Source organism: Vitis riparia, chromosome 12, assembly GCF_004353265.1.
Source record: "Vitis riparia cultivar Riparia Gloire de Montpellier isolate 1030 chromosome 12, EGFV_Vit.rip_1.0, whole genome shotgun sequence".
Lineage (NCBI taxonomy): Eukaryota > Viridiplantae > Streptophyta > Magnoliopsida > Vitales > Vitaceae > Vitis > Vitis riparia.
Genome location: NC_048442.1, coordinates 16,800,984 through 16,816,648, shown reverse-complemented (window position 1 = coordinate 16,816,648; position 15,665 = coordinate 16,800,984). Strand labels below are relative to the sequence as shown.

The window sequence follows — 15,665 nt, the reverse complement described above, 5'->3', positions numbered from 1 at the left end:
ATATTTTATTTTTATATTTTTAAATTCATTTTTTAAGATTTTAACTGAATTTTTTAATTTCTTATTTTAATCCGTTTAAAAAAATTGTCTACTAAGGAAAAGGTGATTTAACCTTGGTCATAAGTACTATCTTTCATATTTCAGTTTCAAAACAGAATTTTATTTTTAAAATTAATTGAAAAGCGTTTTGAATTGATTAAAAAAAATTAGTCAAGAACTGTTTTGAATTAACAATGGGTAATGAAATTCTTTATCCCAAATACAGAAACGGCTCTAATTTATATGTTTGGCCACATATCATGTGATATTTTAATTAAAAATAAGGTTTGGATTGGCCGCTAATCCCACTCCCATTTCTTAACCTCCCAGCAAAGAAAAAAAAAATGTGGAAAATGGGCATTGAAGTAAAATAAGAGGAAGAACATGGAAAAGCTCAAAATTCCTGGCTAGAAGTGAGCCAGAATCAGGGGTTGGGCACACATCCCATGCTCTCTCTTCCTCTTTCATCCTTGTTAACTCCGCTACTGCATGAAGGGATAGAAAATGGAGTAGTTTCAAGGTTCTTTTTTTATGACAAGCAACTAGGCCACTGTCATATAAAACCCTCTAAGAGAAACACACCCATTTCTCCCTTTGGAGAAGAGAGTGAAAAACGGAGAGAGAAAATGGCAGTGGGGATAAAGGGAAACACCGGTGGCGGAGGCAGCGGCAGGGGAAGGTCGTATGGGTTGATGTTGATTCTGGCGTTCGGGGCTGCTGTTTTGGGGGTGATGGTGATCCACAAGCTCAGAGACAGGCGCATCTTCAACCTCCTTGTTAAAGAGAAGGACCGTCAGCTCATTTCCCTTCAGCTCCTCTTACAGGTTTCCCCCCCTCTCTCTTCTTTGCATGCCCCAACCCACACTACCATCTAGTGTTTGGAAGCGAAGAAATGAAAAGAAAATAGTCACAAATGCAAGAACAATGTTTTCTCATTGTTTGATTTGTAGTTGCATGGCCTGAAATGCTGCTTTTTATTAATTAATTAACTTCACAAAATTTTTTCAGGATGAGACTTCATGATCTGAATCTATATATATATATGCTTTCGGCCATGGAGTTCACAAATCCCTTGAAGAGGGCATTGAGAAAATTTTATCTGAGAGAGCTAGTCAAGAATTCGTGGATCCATGGTTAGGATGAAGCTATGTACTGGGTAGATGTTCAGACAATAGATAAAAGTTATTTCTAAAATGTATTTGAAAATATAGAAGATAGACCAAGAATATTCTATATTTCCAAATGAATTTTTCTTTTAAAAAATATCAGAAAATTATTTTTGAAAAGGTTCCTGAACAGAGTTGTGTGGCTGGGCAGGATGTTTTGGTCGAGTCCCAAGTTGAGTATTCCTATATATGTTTAAGACTGAGGAGATCGATACATCAGTAATTGAAAATCATGAGGCTTTTCAGCTGCTCTCAGATAATCAAACTGATGATTTAAGGCAATATGATTCATATACAATATCTAACCCGCATGCCCATTTCACAGAGCAATCATTCAGCACAGAACTAAAGTTCAGTTCATGCTTATTTTCATATAAAATGTATGAATTCCAAGTCATTGAATCAACAGATTGTGTAACAGCGGGTAGAAGATTAGCTAACTAGATTTCTGACTGCTAATGATATTGTTCTTTTGTTGCACAGAAAGAAAGGGAATCCACCAAAGAAGAGAGAAGGAAGATTGAGGAGCTGAAGGTAAAGATATTGTACCTTAAAAGCCAGAATATGGAGCTTCACAGCAGGGTCATGGAGATGCAGTCTACGATTGCTTCCCTAAGGGATGAACATAAGACCTTGGAAATAGCATTCGATGAGAAGCAGACTGAGATCAAAATGTTGCAAGAGAGGGAGACAGATTCAATTAAAGAAAATCCAGAAGCAATAGCTCTAAAGGAGATCCTGAAGAAGAGGGAAGCTGAAATAGAGGATTTGAAGCACCATCTTGACCCATCAAACCCACCTGTTAATTTAACAGCGAGGGAAAATATGGGATGGGAGGATAAAACTAAAGCCCGAGAAGGTAAAGAACAGAATGAACATTTGCATGAAGCTGACAGTAATGGAAATGGTCAGAAATTAACAGGAGGAGATGGTTCAGAGAATGGAGTGGGAGTTAATTTGCAGAAAGAAATGACAGGAGAAGCAAAGTTCCAGAAGTTTGAGAATACTCAAGATGGTGTTGCCGGAGGCATCACTGGTGAAAAAAGCATCAATGCGGACCAAGGAAATAAAAATAAACATTCTCAAGATGAGCTGGACTTTGGCACCAGAGAGGAAAAGGCAGATCCAAATGCAACTGAGGCAATTTTTAAAAGCGAAGTTGGGAAAACCATTGATGAAGATGGTAACAAAAAAGTAATGGATAATAAAGAACATGGCATTGTTAGGAATGGGCACCTGGAAAAACATGAAAATTCTCACGATGGTGAGGGTCAGAAACGTGGCATGATTTCTAAAGGAGTGAAGATGGAAATGCCAGGAAGCTCTATGAATGGTGCAGGTTCTGGCATTGGAGGGAAACATGGGCATGCAGGCAAAACAAAGGAAAAGAGATGGAGAATTCTCACTAAAAGTAGGGGGGTTGAGAACAATGGGAATTCTGAAAATAGTAGAGCTGCAACCACAAGGAGAAGAAGATTTTCTAAAGATAAGAGGGGCAACATTCCTAGTACTCCAGATGTAGCTGTTCCTACAAGCAGAATCAGTAGTGAAGCTGGTAACATTACAGGCAGTGCCAGGAAACTGGGAAAGGAAGTTGGGGAAGACAGAACAAGGGAAGGTGGTGACATCCAACAAGAAACAGGCACCAGGGATTTCCATGAAGCAGCAGAGAATACCGAGCAGGCAAAGGTTGCTGAAGCGGACAAAGAACAAGAAGACCTGGGGATTGCAGATATTCATCAACAGGAAACAAAAGCGGCTAATGGTGATACCTTCGGAGACGATTTTGAAAACAATAAAGAAGGTTACAAAGATGAAACAGATGAACCTGAGTTTTAGCTGACTAACCAATTCTATAAGGTTTTCTTGCTGATGACCCATTGGGTACCTGTATGCTTCTTAAAACTGTTTACAAGTTGTCGATGCTTTTTGCTCAGTGTTTATACAACAAAATGGGTCAGGCTCTTTTCGTAAGGAAATAACAAGAAACCTGAAAAAGAAGCCTATTGTTACCTAATGCCTATGCTACAGTTCTGGAAAGTAGATGAGCTTAAAAAACCTGACAAATATAGCAGCAGCTAAAAGAGTGTCAAAAAATTCTGGAAATTCAGAAAGATCAGCATCCAAGGGCAAACTTCAATAAACAAATAAGGTAGATCAAAACTGAATACATAAGGTACTTGGATTAAATCAGTGATGTATTAATAAATTGCATTATACAAGTATAAGCAGAATGATGTTCTTGATTTCTTATAAACCTTACAGAGCACAGGTGAGTTGGGTTTGACATTATGTCATCTAGAAACACTTTTCAAGCAAATCACCTCACTTTTCAGCCCTACTCCCTCACATAAAATAAATTTTAACGCCCTAGCTCTTGGGCTTTTATCAAACCCAGGATTATCAAACATCAATTTGGCCTACCCTGGTAATTTTAAAACTCTCTATCAATCATCTAGGATGCTCCAAAAGCCTGTAGATACAGCAATAATACTTTGACAGAATCACTTGATAGTCCAATCTCAACCTTAAGTACCAAAGTGAAGTAATGCCCAGCTGACTAATGCTTATCTTAAACAGAGTTTCATATTTAATATTTCTTTTAAAAGAAATGCAACACTAAAGAAAGAAGAAGAAAGAAGTAGAGATACAAACTATGGATGAGATTTCCTCCTAGAAAAGAAAAATGAAAAAAGCAATTAGACAAGAGGCCTCATAGGCCAAGGGGCCCATAAAACTCCAAAATCAAACTTCCTTTCTTTCCCTAAAGATCCGCATATGAATTTGCTAATCCTGGTACCCACACAAATGTGTAGTTCAAGGACATAGAGCCTAGATACACCACTTTCTTTGATAAACCTTCACATATTCAATAAGCGTTACAAATCCCAGGTTTCTCAAAATCCCACTAGTTCTTAGCCGTCTTTGATTAGGAAAGAGTCTAACATCAAGCTTCGTAAAATCAGGAGGAAGATATGGTCACAGAGAGCGATTTGAGAAAAATTGCAAAATCTAGATTCAGGGACATCATGTTTAAAAAAAGAAACTGAAAAAAGCCATAGAAGACTCCACAGAGGGCCATGTAATTGATACATATCTAAGCAGGTGGTTAACTCATTGAAAGTGTCCGTGCATCATCATAGATTAGAATTATTCTTTTGTATAACGAAGCATACATTTATCCACAGGACCAATATTCCAGAAAAGCTTCTCATGTGACAACCAAATAAGACTTCCATCTATCACTAGGTTTTAGAGATGAAATGAAGTAGAACCAAATTAAGCCAACAACCAACAAAATCCAATTTATTGCATCTTCAAAAATTCATGAGCACAGTTTGGACCTTTAAAAAAAAAATCAAAGAGCAGTTCATTATTAGGACATATAAAGGTTCATGCATCATGTGATGAAAATGCATTACAGAAAGATCAAGGAAATGAAAGGGTAAAATTGTCTCAAAATAAAGCAACTAGAATCTACAAGCACTCATTAATCATCATTTCCCAGAAGTATATGGGCACGGAGTTGAACAATCTTCCAACAATTATAAATTGAGATGTGAAGTCCAAGCAAAGCACTTTATTAACAGCAAGATTCTGGGATGATGACAATAAACCCCCCAACCTAGTGTGATGCTTCCACCAATTTCTGTCAATAAACAAGAACAAATCAGTTAAAGCTAAAATCTTATAATTACCATACAATATGTTGTACAAGCACCCGCATCTCACATCTAAAGGGTTTGGGACGTTGATCAATTGATTGGATGGACCAAAATTCTGAATTTGATTGACACAACCACCTTGACATTCAGGCAAAGAATTTAACACATGCCTTTTTATCATTTACAGATGCTAGTGAAGGTTTTAGTGCTAGTGTTCAAAATTCTTCCCATAACAAACAACCATGTACCTCAACAATCTGATTTGATGATGAAGAATTAAAATCTAAAAGGAATGTACAAACAGGTGACAATAATCTGATTAATTACGGGTCCTCATATTTGCATGTGTTTATAAAATATAGAACATGGCCATCCAATTGATGCCCTGCTCAGCGAAAGGTCCCCATATTAATGTGCATGTTGTGGAATTAAATTAGGTTTGACAAAGTGAAGAACGAATAAAACTTGTATATCCGACAACTAAGCCAGGTCATATGAAGCTCATAGTTTTAAAAGGGATAAGCAACTACCTCTTCCTTGTCTTTCTTGCCTCCAGTAAAGAACTTGTAGCTTCCAAAGAAAAGTAAACCCCAACCAGATAAAGAGACAATTACAAACTGCAAAATATAAGATCCAGTCATTAACAATTTCACCAATTTAGATCCAGACTAATTTCAGACGCCACAAATATGCCCATAAGATCTATGAAAGAATGAGGTGATCTACAAATATGCCCATAGGAACAAAGCTATGTATGTAAAGGACAACAAAGCCCTATTCAAATACAAAAGGAATTAACAGGCTGAAGCTTACTAACTAACTAAACTTATTCTCTATTCAAATAAGATTGTAATGTTCTGAAGCTTATTAAGCAAGAGTGGACAAAGATAAGAGCAACAAAGCCCTCAACCTAAACTATTTTCTCTATTCAAATTAAAACTAAGGAAACATAGAAAAACGTTACAAAGTTCATTTTATGAGGTAACAACTGCATCTGATACTATAAATTTAGATTAAAAGTTTAACCAAAGTGACAAAGAAACAACAATTAGGACCAACTACAAGCCTGGACACCAAAGTGCTAGTTGAAAACCACTGAATGTGCCCTGAGATAGAAATCCCTTTGTAGTCCCAATCCCGGACAAAGAAACAATGTTTTCTAAGTTTGATCAATGCCCAAAATGATTAAATCCGGGGCACATGATTCAATTTAATAAAATATAAATTATTTCTTCTTGTTGTGGACCAAGGAAGTCATTTTAGATCTTGTACTAAAGATTGAAATAAAAACAAAATTTTATATGGAAACCTTAAAATAGATCCAACAAAGAAGTTGAAAAACCCAAACATATCAAGATTCAGAGGTTAGCCAAGTTAAAATGGGATGTAACTCCAACTCTAGGAGAACTCTGGAAGAATCAGGAATAAAACATGTACATAATTTACAAGGAGAATATTAGAATTTTCAAGAACAATAAGACTCACATGCTCTTCCTTCCATTTAGATGGACTCATTGGGTCTTCCCAAACGTTGATCCTTGGAGGTCCATGATGATCTATTTTGAAGCATAAAAGAATATATTATATTTCAGGAGTTAATAATGATTCACAAGCCAAAACAGAGAAATAAATTGTAAAACTTGATGGAGAATGTTCATCTTTGATAGTTTACATACAAAACAAAATAACCTAGTAGAGATAAAATTTTATAATGATTGCACAAAATACAAAACAAGAAAAAGACCCACCACAATGGAGAAGCAAAATTCAACATGAACGAGGGAGTGCGATATACACTTTGATCACTTCTAGAAAATGTTGATATAATCTATTAAAAAGAATTGAAAAGAAATGATAGGAAAAAAGTTCCTAAAAAAAAAAAAAAAGTGTCTTTAACAGCAGCCCTTTTGGGAATGTGATTCGATTGCAATTAGCATGGCAAATTTATTTGATTCTTTTTTTCTTTATTCTTATTTTTTCTCCCAAATTCTTCAACTCACATGCTTCTTTTCAAGAAGGTTACCCCATAATAAGGACTAAAAAAAATCAGCAAAAATGAGCATTTTGATTACACGGTGGATGCCCATTCATGATTCATACTAATGAGATTTTAATTTTTTTTCTCCTCGTGTTTTTAGGAACCGAAACAGAAGGAAACATGGTATCAACCATCTGAGTATCTCAACTTTCCCCATGGTTTTTCAGCAACCAACCAGAGGATTAGGGCAAATGGGCCTCCGAGAAAACACAATTATTTTCAATCTACTCACTGAATCAAAATCGATCTGATAATATATTGCAAGTATGAAATCATTTTCATTCAATGTCAGATAGAAATGGGAGAAAATCACCTGCGGCGCCAGCGAGACCGCGCCGCTGGATTAGGTTAGCAGATTGAGGAGATGGCTTCGCAGAAGAGAGCCGAGTCAGAATCGCGGCTTGACGAGCCGCCGCTGCCACCCGAGACGCCATGGCTCAGAGCTGGGGGAGGGTAGAAGGAAGGAAAGATCTCAACGACGGCGCTTCAGATCCTGAAAAGGCGAGAGCCCGAGCGAGAAACACAAATGGTATCAGCGAACGGGGGAACACAAGGAAAGAAAACGACTCGTAGCAGTGCAAACGACGACGTTTTGCTCAGTTGCGCATCAATTGGACAACCAAAACGACGTCGTTTTTAGTTGTATTGAATTTATTTATTTTTTGGGTACAATATAGAATATTAATTAGGCTATATATGTAATGTTTTTAAGTCACATGCCTTCTTAATCAATCCGGAACCTGAATCCCTTAGGACACAACGAGTCAGTATTAGGGAGTATTTGTGATAACCTTAGTTGGATAACAATTAACGGGCTAAATTTGGTGTTTGCAAGAGTTTTTGGTTCCTTGAATCAAACGATGTTGCCTTGCTTAATTACAACTATGTATCTACAGAGTTGCAGGAGGTGAAGAACACCATTACAGACACATATGATCCAACCATGAATCAGTCCTATTAATTTGTGTAGGGTTTACCCAAGAAGATAAGGAATTGGAAACTGGGCTGAGACTCCGTGTCCGGGTTCAGCAATTTCTGGAAGGCATGGATGGAAGAATTAATGAGCTAATGGGTATTTTTTCCTACAAGTGAATCACATCAAGGGACTTCAAGACGGGGAAAAGGATGACAATGATCAAACAAATGGCTAGCCCAACGGCAATGCAGGTCCATTTCCTGCCGCTCTTCTGGTAGTTCCTCGCAATCTGGAGCTGATCGGTGCCTTTTCTGACGAAGGAACTGGCATGGGCTACATGGCTTTCGATGTCGTTCAGGTGCTGCCCCTGCGCCTCTACCAGTGCGGCCATGTCTAGGAACACTTGGTGAAGCTCTATCAGATTTTTCTCTATCTCCTTCACCGCCCCATGCCTCTCCTGCAATTCAGAAATGGTGTCCATGATTTGGCCTCTGCCCTGATCTTGAATCGCCTTCTGAAGGAAGGTTTCGCTTTCTCCGCTCGATATCAAGTTCTCGATGGTCTCTTCATCTGCTTTCTCCCCCGTTATAGTGAAGTACCTTCGCTCGATTGTGTCCTTGTATTCAGCATTCATCCTGACCCTTAAGTTCTGAAAATCATCCATCATGTCCTTGAGCTTCTTCCCCAGTCCCCCAACAACAGAAGTCCTGGTTCGATCTGCGGAGGACCCAGGGCCACATCCTGGATGGTTGCGGTTAGCGGCGTTGGAGCGTTCAAGGGCCTCCAGCTTCCCCTTGATGATTTTAACCCGTTTCAAGACCTGCACAACATCAGTATCCATTCGGGCCCGAAGGTCTTTCATGGTCTTCGCATTGTGGACTGTTTTGCTTTCTTCATTCAAATCTTGGAGTTTCTTGTAGAGATTTTCCACAGCTCTCATATCATCCTTGACATTCTCCACTTCTTCGAAGAATTTTTCGAGATTGACACTCTCTCTTCCAGCATCCCCACCAGCCTCAACATCAAAGGACTGCGGCTTGAGGTCTGTAAATCTTTTGAACGAACTTGAGAAGAGATCATTCATCTTTCAGCCACTTTCTTGCACTCAGCCCGATTTCTTATCAGCTTGATGTTTTTTTCGTTTTCTCCTTCTGATGGGTTGTGGGTTTGTTGTACATAGCAGTTTGGAGGAGGACGAGGAGGAGAGAAAAGCCAAAGGCTTCATCAAGAAGAGCACAAGGTAGATGTTTGGGAGGTGGGATTCTTATTAGAGGCTAGTAGTGAACATTTGATGAGGGCCAACCAAACCAACATGGGGACGCTCGTTAAAGGAGGTTAATGGCTGCGCATATTTTGCCATATGGCCTCCTAACCTTCATGAAAAGATGCTGTATAATACCAATTTGAATTCAATCATCCCTATATTAATAATACCAAGAAAGATCAATTTGAATTCACATTTGATGATGGTTTGACCTATATTAACTAGATATTAATTGATTTTAAGATGAAACCCGATCCAAAAATTGTTATAAGAATATGGAGTTATAGGTTCCAGCATCATGTAATGACTCCTCTTAAGTCAGGGAATAAATCACTCAAGTGATGGCTGATTTCAACTAATGTCTTTTTTTCAAATGATATTTGGATGTCAAAATCTCCGGGAAAAGGACATTCAAAGAAACCCTTGATTAGAAGTTACAAAAACAGCAAACTAAAAAATCCTAGCTGATAATGGCTCAAGCAATTTTTTAAGAAAGAAGGGTGGGTCAGATTCTCCGGTGTAGAGAAGACAAGAAGAAAGGCACCAGCACTACCCATATATGCGTATGATGTCATGGCCTCAATACACCTCATCCGAACAGTATCTTCACTCTCCGACACTATATATCTACTGTTTCTGCCCTGCAAAGGATGAAGAAAACCATATAGCTTCCTTGCCAAGGCCATGGACACTGGTACTACCTTCTACTTCGTCCCATACATCCTTTGTATCATTCCAAGTCTCCTCCTCCTCTCCTTCCTCAAAACCCTAGTAAAACCTCCCACTGCATCTCGACCTCCACCCAGCCCCCCGACGTTCCCCATCATCGGCCACCTCCATCTCCTCACCTCCACCCTTCCCAAATGCTTCCAAACCCTAGCCTCCCGTTACGGTCCCCTTATGCAGCTTCGTCTCGGTTCATCAACTTGTATCGTTGTATCCAACGCTGCAGTTGCTAAAGAAGTCATGAAAACTCATGAACTAGCCTTCGCCTCCCGCCCTGAATTCGGGTCCTCAGAACACTTCATCTACAAAGGATCCAGGTTCATCATGGCGGAGTACGGCCCATACTGGCGCTTCATGAAGAAACTGTGTCTGACAAAGCTTCTCGCGGCTCCCACCCTCGACCGCCTCATCCATATCCGAGAGGAGGAGATGGGAAAGCTCATGGACACACTGATTCAGAGGTCGAGGAAAGGGGAAGCTTCAGATTTGAGCAAGGAGCTGACAACGTTGACAAGCAATATCATATGCAGGATGGCGATGAGCACAAGGTGCAGTAGAAACGGTAATGAAGCTGAGGAGATGATGGAGTTGGTGAAGAGGGTGGTGGAGCTTGGAGGGAAGCTGTCTATAGGAGATGCTTTGGGGGCTTTGGGGAGACTGGACTTGTTTGGATATGGGAAAAAGCTTGAAGCAAAGCTGAGGAAATTTGACAGTTTGGTGGAGAAGATCATGGAGGAGCATCAAAGGAAAAATGGGATGGTGAAAGGTAACGGAAGAGAAGGGAGAGATCTTATGGATATTCTACTGGAGATCCATGAAGACCCTTCTGCTGAATTGAAGTTGACCAGGACTGACATCAAGTCTTTCTTCCTTGTGAGTTCTATTTACATAAATTAGATTGGTGGATTGACTTTTCCAAATATAATCAAATAATATGCTCACAAAGCAGTATTTTTACTATGTGGCAGGACATATTACTGGCAGGAACTGACACTCAATCAGTGGCCACACAATGGGCCATGGCGGAGCTCATCAACCGTCCACGTGTCTTCAACAAGCTCAGAGAGGAAATCGATTCAATTGTGGGGTCCACTAGACTGGTCAAAGAATCAGACGTCCCAAGTCTCCCCTACCTCCAAGCGGTTGTCAAAGAAACCCTTAGACTCCACACATCAGCACCGTTCATCCTCAGACAGTGCATTCAAGATTGCAAGGTCGACGGCTATGATATCAAGGCAAATACACGCGTCATGATTAGCGCCCTTGCCATCATGCAGGACCCGAACTCGTGGGAAGATCCAAATGAGTTTATACCCGAGAGGTTCTTGGTCAACTCGGGCGAGATCACGGTTGACCATGTGACTGAAATCAAGGGCCAGGATTTCAGGTATGTTCCATTTGGGAGTGGAAGGAGAGGATGCCCTGGTGCTGCACTTGCATCGATGGTGATGCAGATGACAATCGGACGGTTGGTTCAATGCTTTAACTGGAGAGTCAAAGATGGGGAAAAGGTTGATATGAATGTAGGCCCAGGATTTTCAGCTGAAATGAAAACCCCACTTGTGTGTTTTACAAGCATACACTTTGATCCCCTTGGCGAAGTATATGCAAGGCACGTGGAAGGGTGAAGGGAATCAAATTTGGTGACATGTTTGTTTGCTTTGTGGGAAACTAGAAAATAATGGTCTTCTTTGTTTGTTTTCCTTTTTTCTTTTCTTTTTTTTCTTTTCCACTTTTTGTTCATATTGTGTTGCAAATCCGAACAATAAATATATAAATTGGTTGAATATATTTTATTTTCTTGCACTATTTATATATCTTTTTCTTTTTCCTTTCATCTTTAGGCATTACGATCCAAACAGTCCTTAAGAAAGAGAAAGATAACGACAAAGAAAATAATAAAAAGAAGATTTAGCATACATGGCCGGTGAAAGCCAAACAAGCGAGAAATACGTTCCACCACCAAAAGCAGGAAAAAAAAATCACACACAGTAAGTTGGATAGCTACTTATTATTATTCAATATTAAAACAATAATTTAATGAGATCATTGCTTGGACGTTATAACTTATTGATTGTAATTCAACAATAATTTAAATATTCAAGCATTTATTAATTATAATATTATGACATCCCACATTGGATAGGGGAAAATTCTTAACGCTATATAAGTATGGATTCTTCTAAACCGTATAGACACATTTTGAAGTCTTGAGAGTTTCTTTGAATTCAAATCGGACAATATCTATAAAAACCAATCTCTGATCCTTGTGTAAGGGTGTGTTTGTCTATCTGGTCTCTCAATCCTAAGAGACACTAAAAAGACGTTGTATCTGTATAAAGGGTCCCGGTGTGAGGGTTTGTTTGGCCTAGTATAGGGTGTTTGTCTATTTGGTCTTTCAATCCCATAGAATACAACGAAGATATTATGTCAGTATAGAGGGTATTTGTAACATCCCACATCGAATAGAAGGGAAAGTTCCTAACACCATATAAGTATGAACTCTTCTTAATCATGTAGATGTGTTTTAAAGCCATAAGAGCTCTTTTGAGCCGAGAGAGAACAATATTTACACGGTTGGATGTGAGTTGTTACAAATATACTCTAATTTTTTGTATACAAAGTAAGCTTTCATAAATTGATGCAAGCTCATTTTCTTCGCTTTTTCTTAGTTGTAGTTTTTATTTTTTTATTTATTTTTACTTCTTTGATGTTCAAAATTTTGTACATTTGTTTTCAAATACACTCAATGGTAGGAGTAAAAATCCGATCCAAAATTTGTTATAACAATCGAGGGATAGGTTTTTAGTGTTGAAAACTTGAGAACATAGGTCTCTATGATAATTGTTTTTGAAAATAATTTTTTGTATATTCTCTAGAAAAAAAGAAAAGAAAAAAAAATGAAGAATAAGTTTTAAGTGATTTGAGAGAACATTTATTAATTGTTTTCAAATATTTTTATTTGTCTTTAGACTTATTTTAAAACATAATTAGATATATATGGAGAATTATTAGAAATAAAGTATTACATATAACAAGTTTAAAAAACACTCAATAACAGTTGAGGGCTCATTTTAATTGATGTCTATTTTTCATATAATGTTTGAATGGCATCATCTCCTGTGTGATAATTTGAGCACTGTTTTGTTGTAAGCTAATCCAATATTGCACTCATGAACAAAACATATGGAACTAGATTTGTATTTTGTTAGAGAGAAAGTAATGGCTAAGCAGTTATTGGTTCAATATGTTCCTACTTTCGATCAAGTGGCCGACATCCTGACAAATCCCTTATTAACAACTCACTTTGAACGATTAAAGAGCAAACTTAGTGTAATTTCACCAGCTACACTTAGGTTGAGGGCAAGTAAAAAGACAATATATATAGTGTTGAGGGTGGTGACATATCCCTTTGCTCAATACAATCACGTTTTATACATTTTTTTTTTTTTTTTTTTTTTGAGAAAAAATGGTTTTCTATTATGTTTTCCACACTTTTCTTTGTTCAAAGTAAAGACATTTATACATGCCCCAATCACATTGAGAAGAGGGACACCTCACCACCCTCAGCACTATATTGCATGGTTCAAAGTCGCGGTATCGATCACTGGCTCGGAGAGTCCCAAGGCGTATCGGTCTCGATGTATCAGTTTGGTATCGGGCAATACATAAAATAAGTTAATTAGAAAATTCAAAAAAATAAAAAAAATATTATCTAAATCATCAGAAAAATATATACAATTAAATAAACTCAAAAAAATTAGTAAAATAAAATTGTCTCACATTTAACATTATTTAAATAGTTATAAAAGTATCTGCTCAAAGTTATTTATGATAATGCTAATTAAAGAAAGTTATTTTATTTCAAATATAATAACATTTTTACTAACAAACATACCATACAATAATCAATTCCATGTTGAATGATGAGGGGGTTCAAAATCACCATCATCAGTCCTACGACAAGCATACAAATTGGGGTGGCAATTCCCGTAGTGAGGATATGGTTGAAAGAGTTGTTCATAACTCGAATATGTTGGGGAGATGATTAGCTTGATGATCCATAATCAAGAAAATATGGTTTTGAAGGCTGTTCGTGATCAACACCATATTGATAGTATCCAAAACCTCGATAAGCAATGCTACTGCTACTAGAAGATTAATCATATCCATATGAGTCACTAGCTCGTGTTCCAGTATTTGAATATCCCTCTGGATGCATCATTGGAAATCGATCAAAATCATTTCTACTAAAAGTACTGGAAGAGCTATCACGGTTTCTAAAGTTGTGATATGATCTATCATCTACCCCTCTGAAATACGACCTTGATCCTATACCTAAATTTTGTAAGTGTTTATCAATACGATGATAATTTGATCTATAATAATCATGTCCACTAGAATAATCATCATCACTGTGAAATGTAGTTAGTCTTTCCAAATGCTTTTGTTGTTCCCATATCCCTGGTCGATATCTATGATCTGTATCTTGTGTGGCATAATAATTTTCACCTCCTTGTGTCCATGACATGTTGGGATCTACTCGACTAACATAACCGCCCCCAGTGCTACCATCTCTTCTAGTACCCTCACAAGTGCCACCAACTCCTCTATTGCCCCCACTAGTGCCACCACCCTCGCTTATTGCCCCTATTGTCACCATCATCACTATTAGAACTTGAAGAAATTGTTCTAAAAGCCTTACCTTTACGACGGGAATCAACATATTTTTCTCTACCTTCTTCATTAGTGGGAAAACCTTTATCCAACCAATGCAAATTATCAGATGACAAAATAGGCTCCTATCATTCTCGTATCCACTCATCTAATATATCATCATCATTAAAGATATGATTCAGATCAATTTGATTGTATAAATCTTCATTGCTTCACTCTTGCATCAAATTCTTAACTCGAAGTCGCATATTGTAGTGCACATAAACTAACTTATCCAACTTTTTCATTGCCAAACGGTTACGCAACTTTGTGTGAATCAATGACCATGTGCTCCAATTTCTTTCACAACCTGATGAAGAACAAGTTTGGCTTAAAATTTTAATAGCAATCTTTTGTAGATGTGAACCTTCGTAGCCATAGTTGTTCCACCATTCAGCTATAATAAAGAAAATGCATACTTATTAATCACTATGATATATTTAACAAAAAATGATGATAATTTCTTATTTGTAATAGACGTAAATGTATTGAGTACCTGAAAGAGATTGATTTATTGCTTTCTTTGTAAGTGCACTTCCAAATTCTCCTTGGCTGTCAACAAATAATTTCACCTACATCATTAACATTTTTTTTTGTTAATGCACATTACATATATAAAATGCATTATATAAAGGTCACAAACTATTATTATACCTCGTTAATAGCTTTTGCTTGTCTATCTAAATCTGGCTCTAATTTCTTGATAACCTCCTTTAATCCAACTTTAATTTCCGGATGGTTGGAGAAATGCTTTGAATATTGGAACATTGGATTTAAAAAATATGATGCCATAAGTTAAATAATGATCAGTTTATAATAATTTGTACTTAAAAAAAAATAAAAAATATATAAAGAATTTTTTTATTACCTGCAACATGCAAATGTCTGTGCAATTGACCTTCCCACCTTCTATCAATGACTTCCCAATACTTTTCCCATTGCTTCATAAATGATTGATAGTGTGAGTTTTTTATCTTGATCAACCAATTTCAATATTTTGACGAGAGGTTTCATGATGGTTTGAACTTCCCCTGCATTCTTCCCAAATCGATTAGTTAAAATAAGGTTGGATACCTTATCTCTTAGACTTTTTCTGCTCCTATCTTTATTTAATTCACACCACTCATTTGTTGTG

The 15,665-nt window shown here is 37.5% G+C and overlaps 4 protein-coding genes across 4 annotated transcripts; 2 read left to right on the top strand and 2 right to left on the bottom strand.

Annotated features, from left to right (window-relative positions):
• The first annotated feature begins 582 nt into the window (after window positions 1-582).
• On the top strand, window positions 583-3,222 carry LOC117925830 (uncharacterized protein DDB_G0290685-like). The gene is made up of 2 exons (XM_034844937.1): window positions 583-863; window positions 1,689-3,222. The coding sequence occupies exons 1-2, from the start codon at window positions 666-668 to the stop codon at window positions 3,042-3,044; spliced, it is 1,554 nt and encodes a 517-aa protein (XP_034700828.1). The 5' UTR covers window positions 583-665; the 3' UTR covers window positions 3,045-3,222.
• A 1,262-nt stretch (window positions 3,223-4,484) lies between these two features.
• LOC117925831 lies at window positions 4,485-7,449 on the bottom strand. Its single transcript, XM_034844938.1, has 4 exons — window positions 7,222-7,449; window positions 6,356-6,426; window positions 5,401-5,487; window positions 4,485-4,854 (listed from the first exon to the last, which is right to left on the bottom strand). The coding sequence occupies exons 1-4, from the start codon at window positions 7,340-7,342 to the stop codon at window positions 4,831-4,833; spliced, it is 303 nt and encodes a 100-aa protein (XP_034700829.1). The 5' UTR covers window positions 7,343-7,449; the 3' UTR covers window positions 4,485-4,830.
• A 248-nt stretch (window positions 7,450-7,697) lies between these two features.
• LOC117927272 (syntaxin-124-like) lies at window positions 7,698-9,103 on the bottom strand. The gene has a single exon (XM_034846733.1). The coding sequence runs from the start codon at window positions 8,906-8,908 to the stop codon at window positions 7,991-7,993; it is 918 nt and encodes a 305-aa protein (XP_034702624.1). The 5' UTR covers window positions 8,909-9,103; the 3' UTR covers window positions 7,698-7,990.
• Window positions 9,104-9,738: 635 nt separating this feature from the next.
• On the top strand, window positions 9,739-11,620 carry LOC117926411 (3,9-dihydroxypterocarpan 6A-monooxygenase-like). Its single transcript, XM_034845500.1, has 2 exons — window positions 9,739-10,687; window positions 10,783-11,620. Exons 1-2 carry the CDS (start codon window positions 9,773-9,775, stop codon window positions 11,440-11,442), a joined length of 1,575 nt encoding a protein of 524 aa, XP_034701391.1. The 5' UTR covers window positions 9,739-9,772; the 3' UTR covers window positions 11,443-11,620.
• Window positions 11,621-15,665: the final 4,045 nt, after the last annotated feature.

Excerpts from the sequence above, each read along its gene's own strand:
- LOC117925830 (XM_034844937.1), top strand. The coding sequence starts at position 666 with ATGGCAGTGGGGATAAAGGGAAACACCGGTGGCGGAGGCAGCGGCAGG. Across the intron at positions 864-1,688 it reads CCCTTCAGCTCCTCTTACAG|AAAGAAAGGGAATCCACCAA; the intron begins GTTTCCCCCCCT and ends TTTGTTGCACAG.
- LOC117925831 (XM_034844938.1), bottom strand. The coding sequence starts at position 7,342 with ATGGCGTCTCGGGTGGCAGCGGCGGCTCGTCAAGCCGCGATTCTGACT. Across the intron at positions 5,488-6,355 it reads CTAAATGGAAGGAAGAGCAT|TTTGTAATTGTCTCTTTATC; the intron begins GTGAGTCTTATT and ends TATATTTTGCAG. Across the intron at positions 4,855-5,400 it reads GCAAGAAAGACAAGGAAGAG|AAATTGGTGGAAGCATCACA; the intron begins GTAGTTGCTTAT and ends GTTTATTGACAG.
- LOC117927272 (XM_034846733.1), bottom strand. The coding sequence starts at position 8,908 with ATGAATGATCTCTTCTCAAGTTCGTTCAAAAGATTTACAGACCTCAAG.
- LOC117926411 (XM_034845500.1), top strand. The coding sequence starts at position 9,773 with ATGGACACTGGTACTACCTTCTACTTCGTCCCATACATCCTTTGTATC. Across the intron at positions 10,688-10,782 it reads ACATCAAGTCTTTCTTCCTT|GACATATTACTGGCAGGAAC; the intron begins GTGAGTTCTATT and ends ACTATGTGGCAG.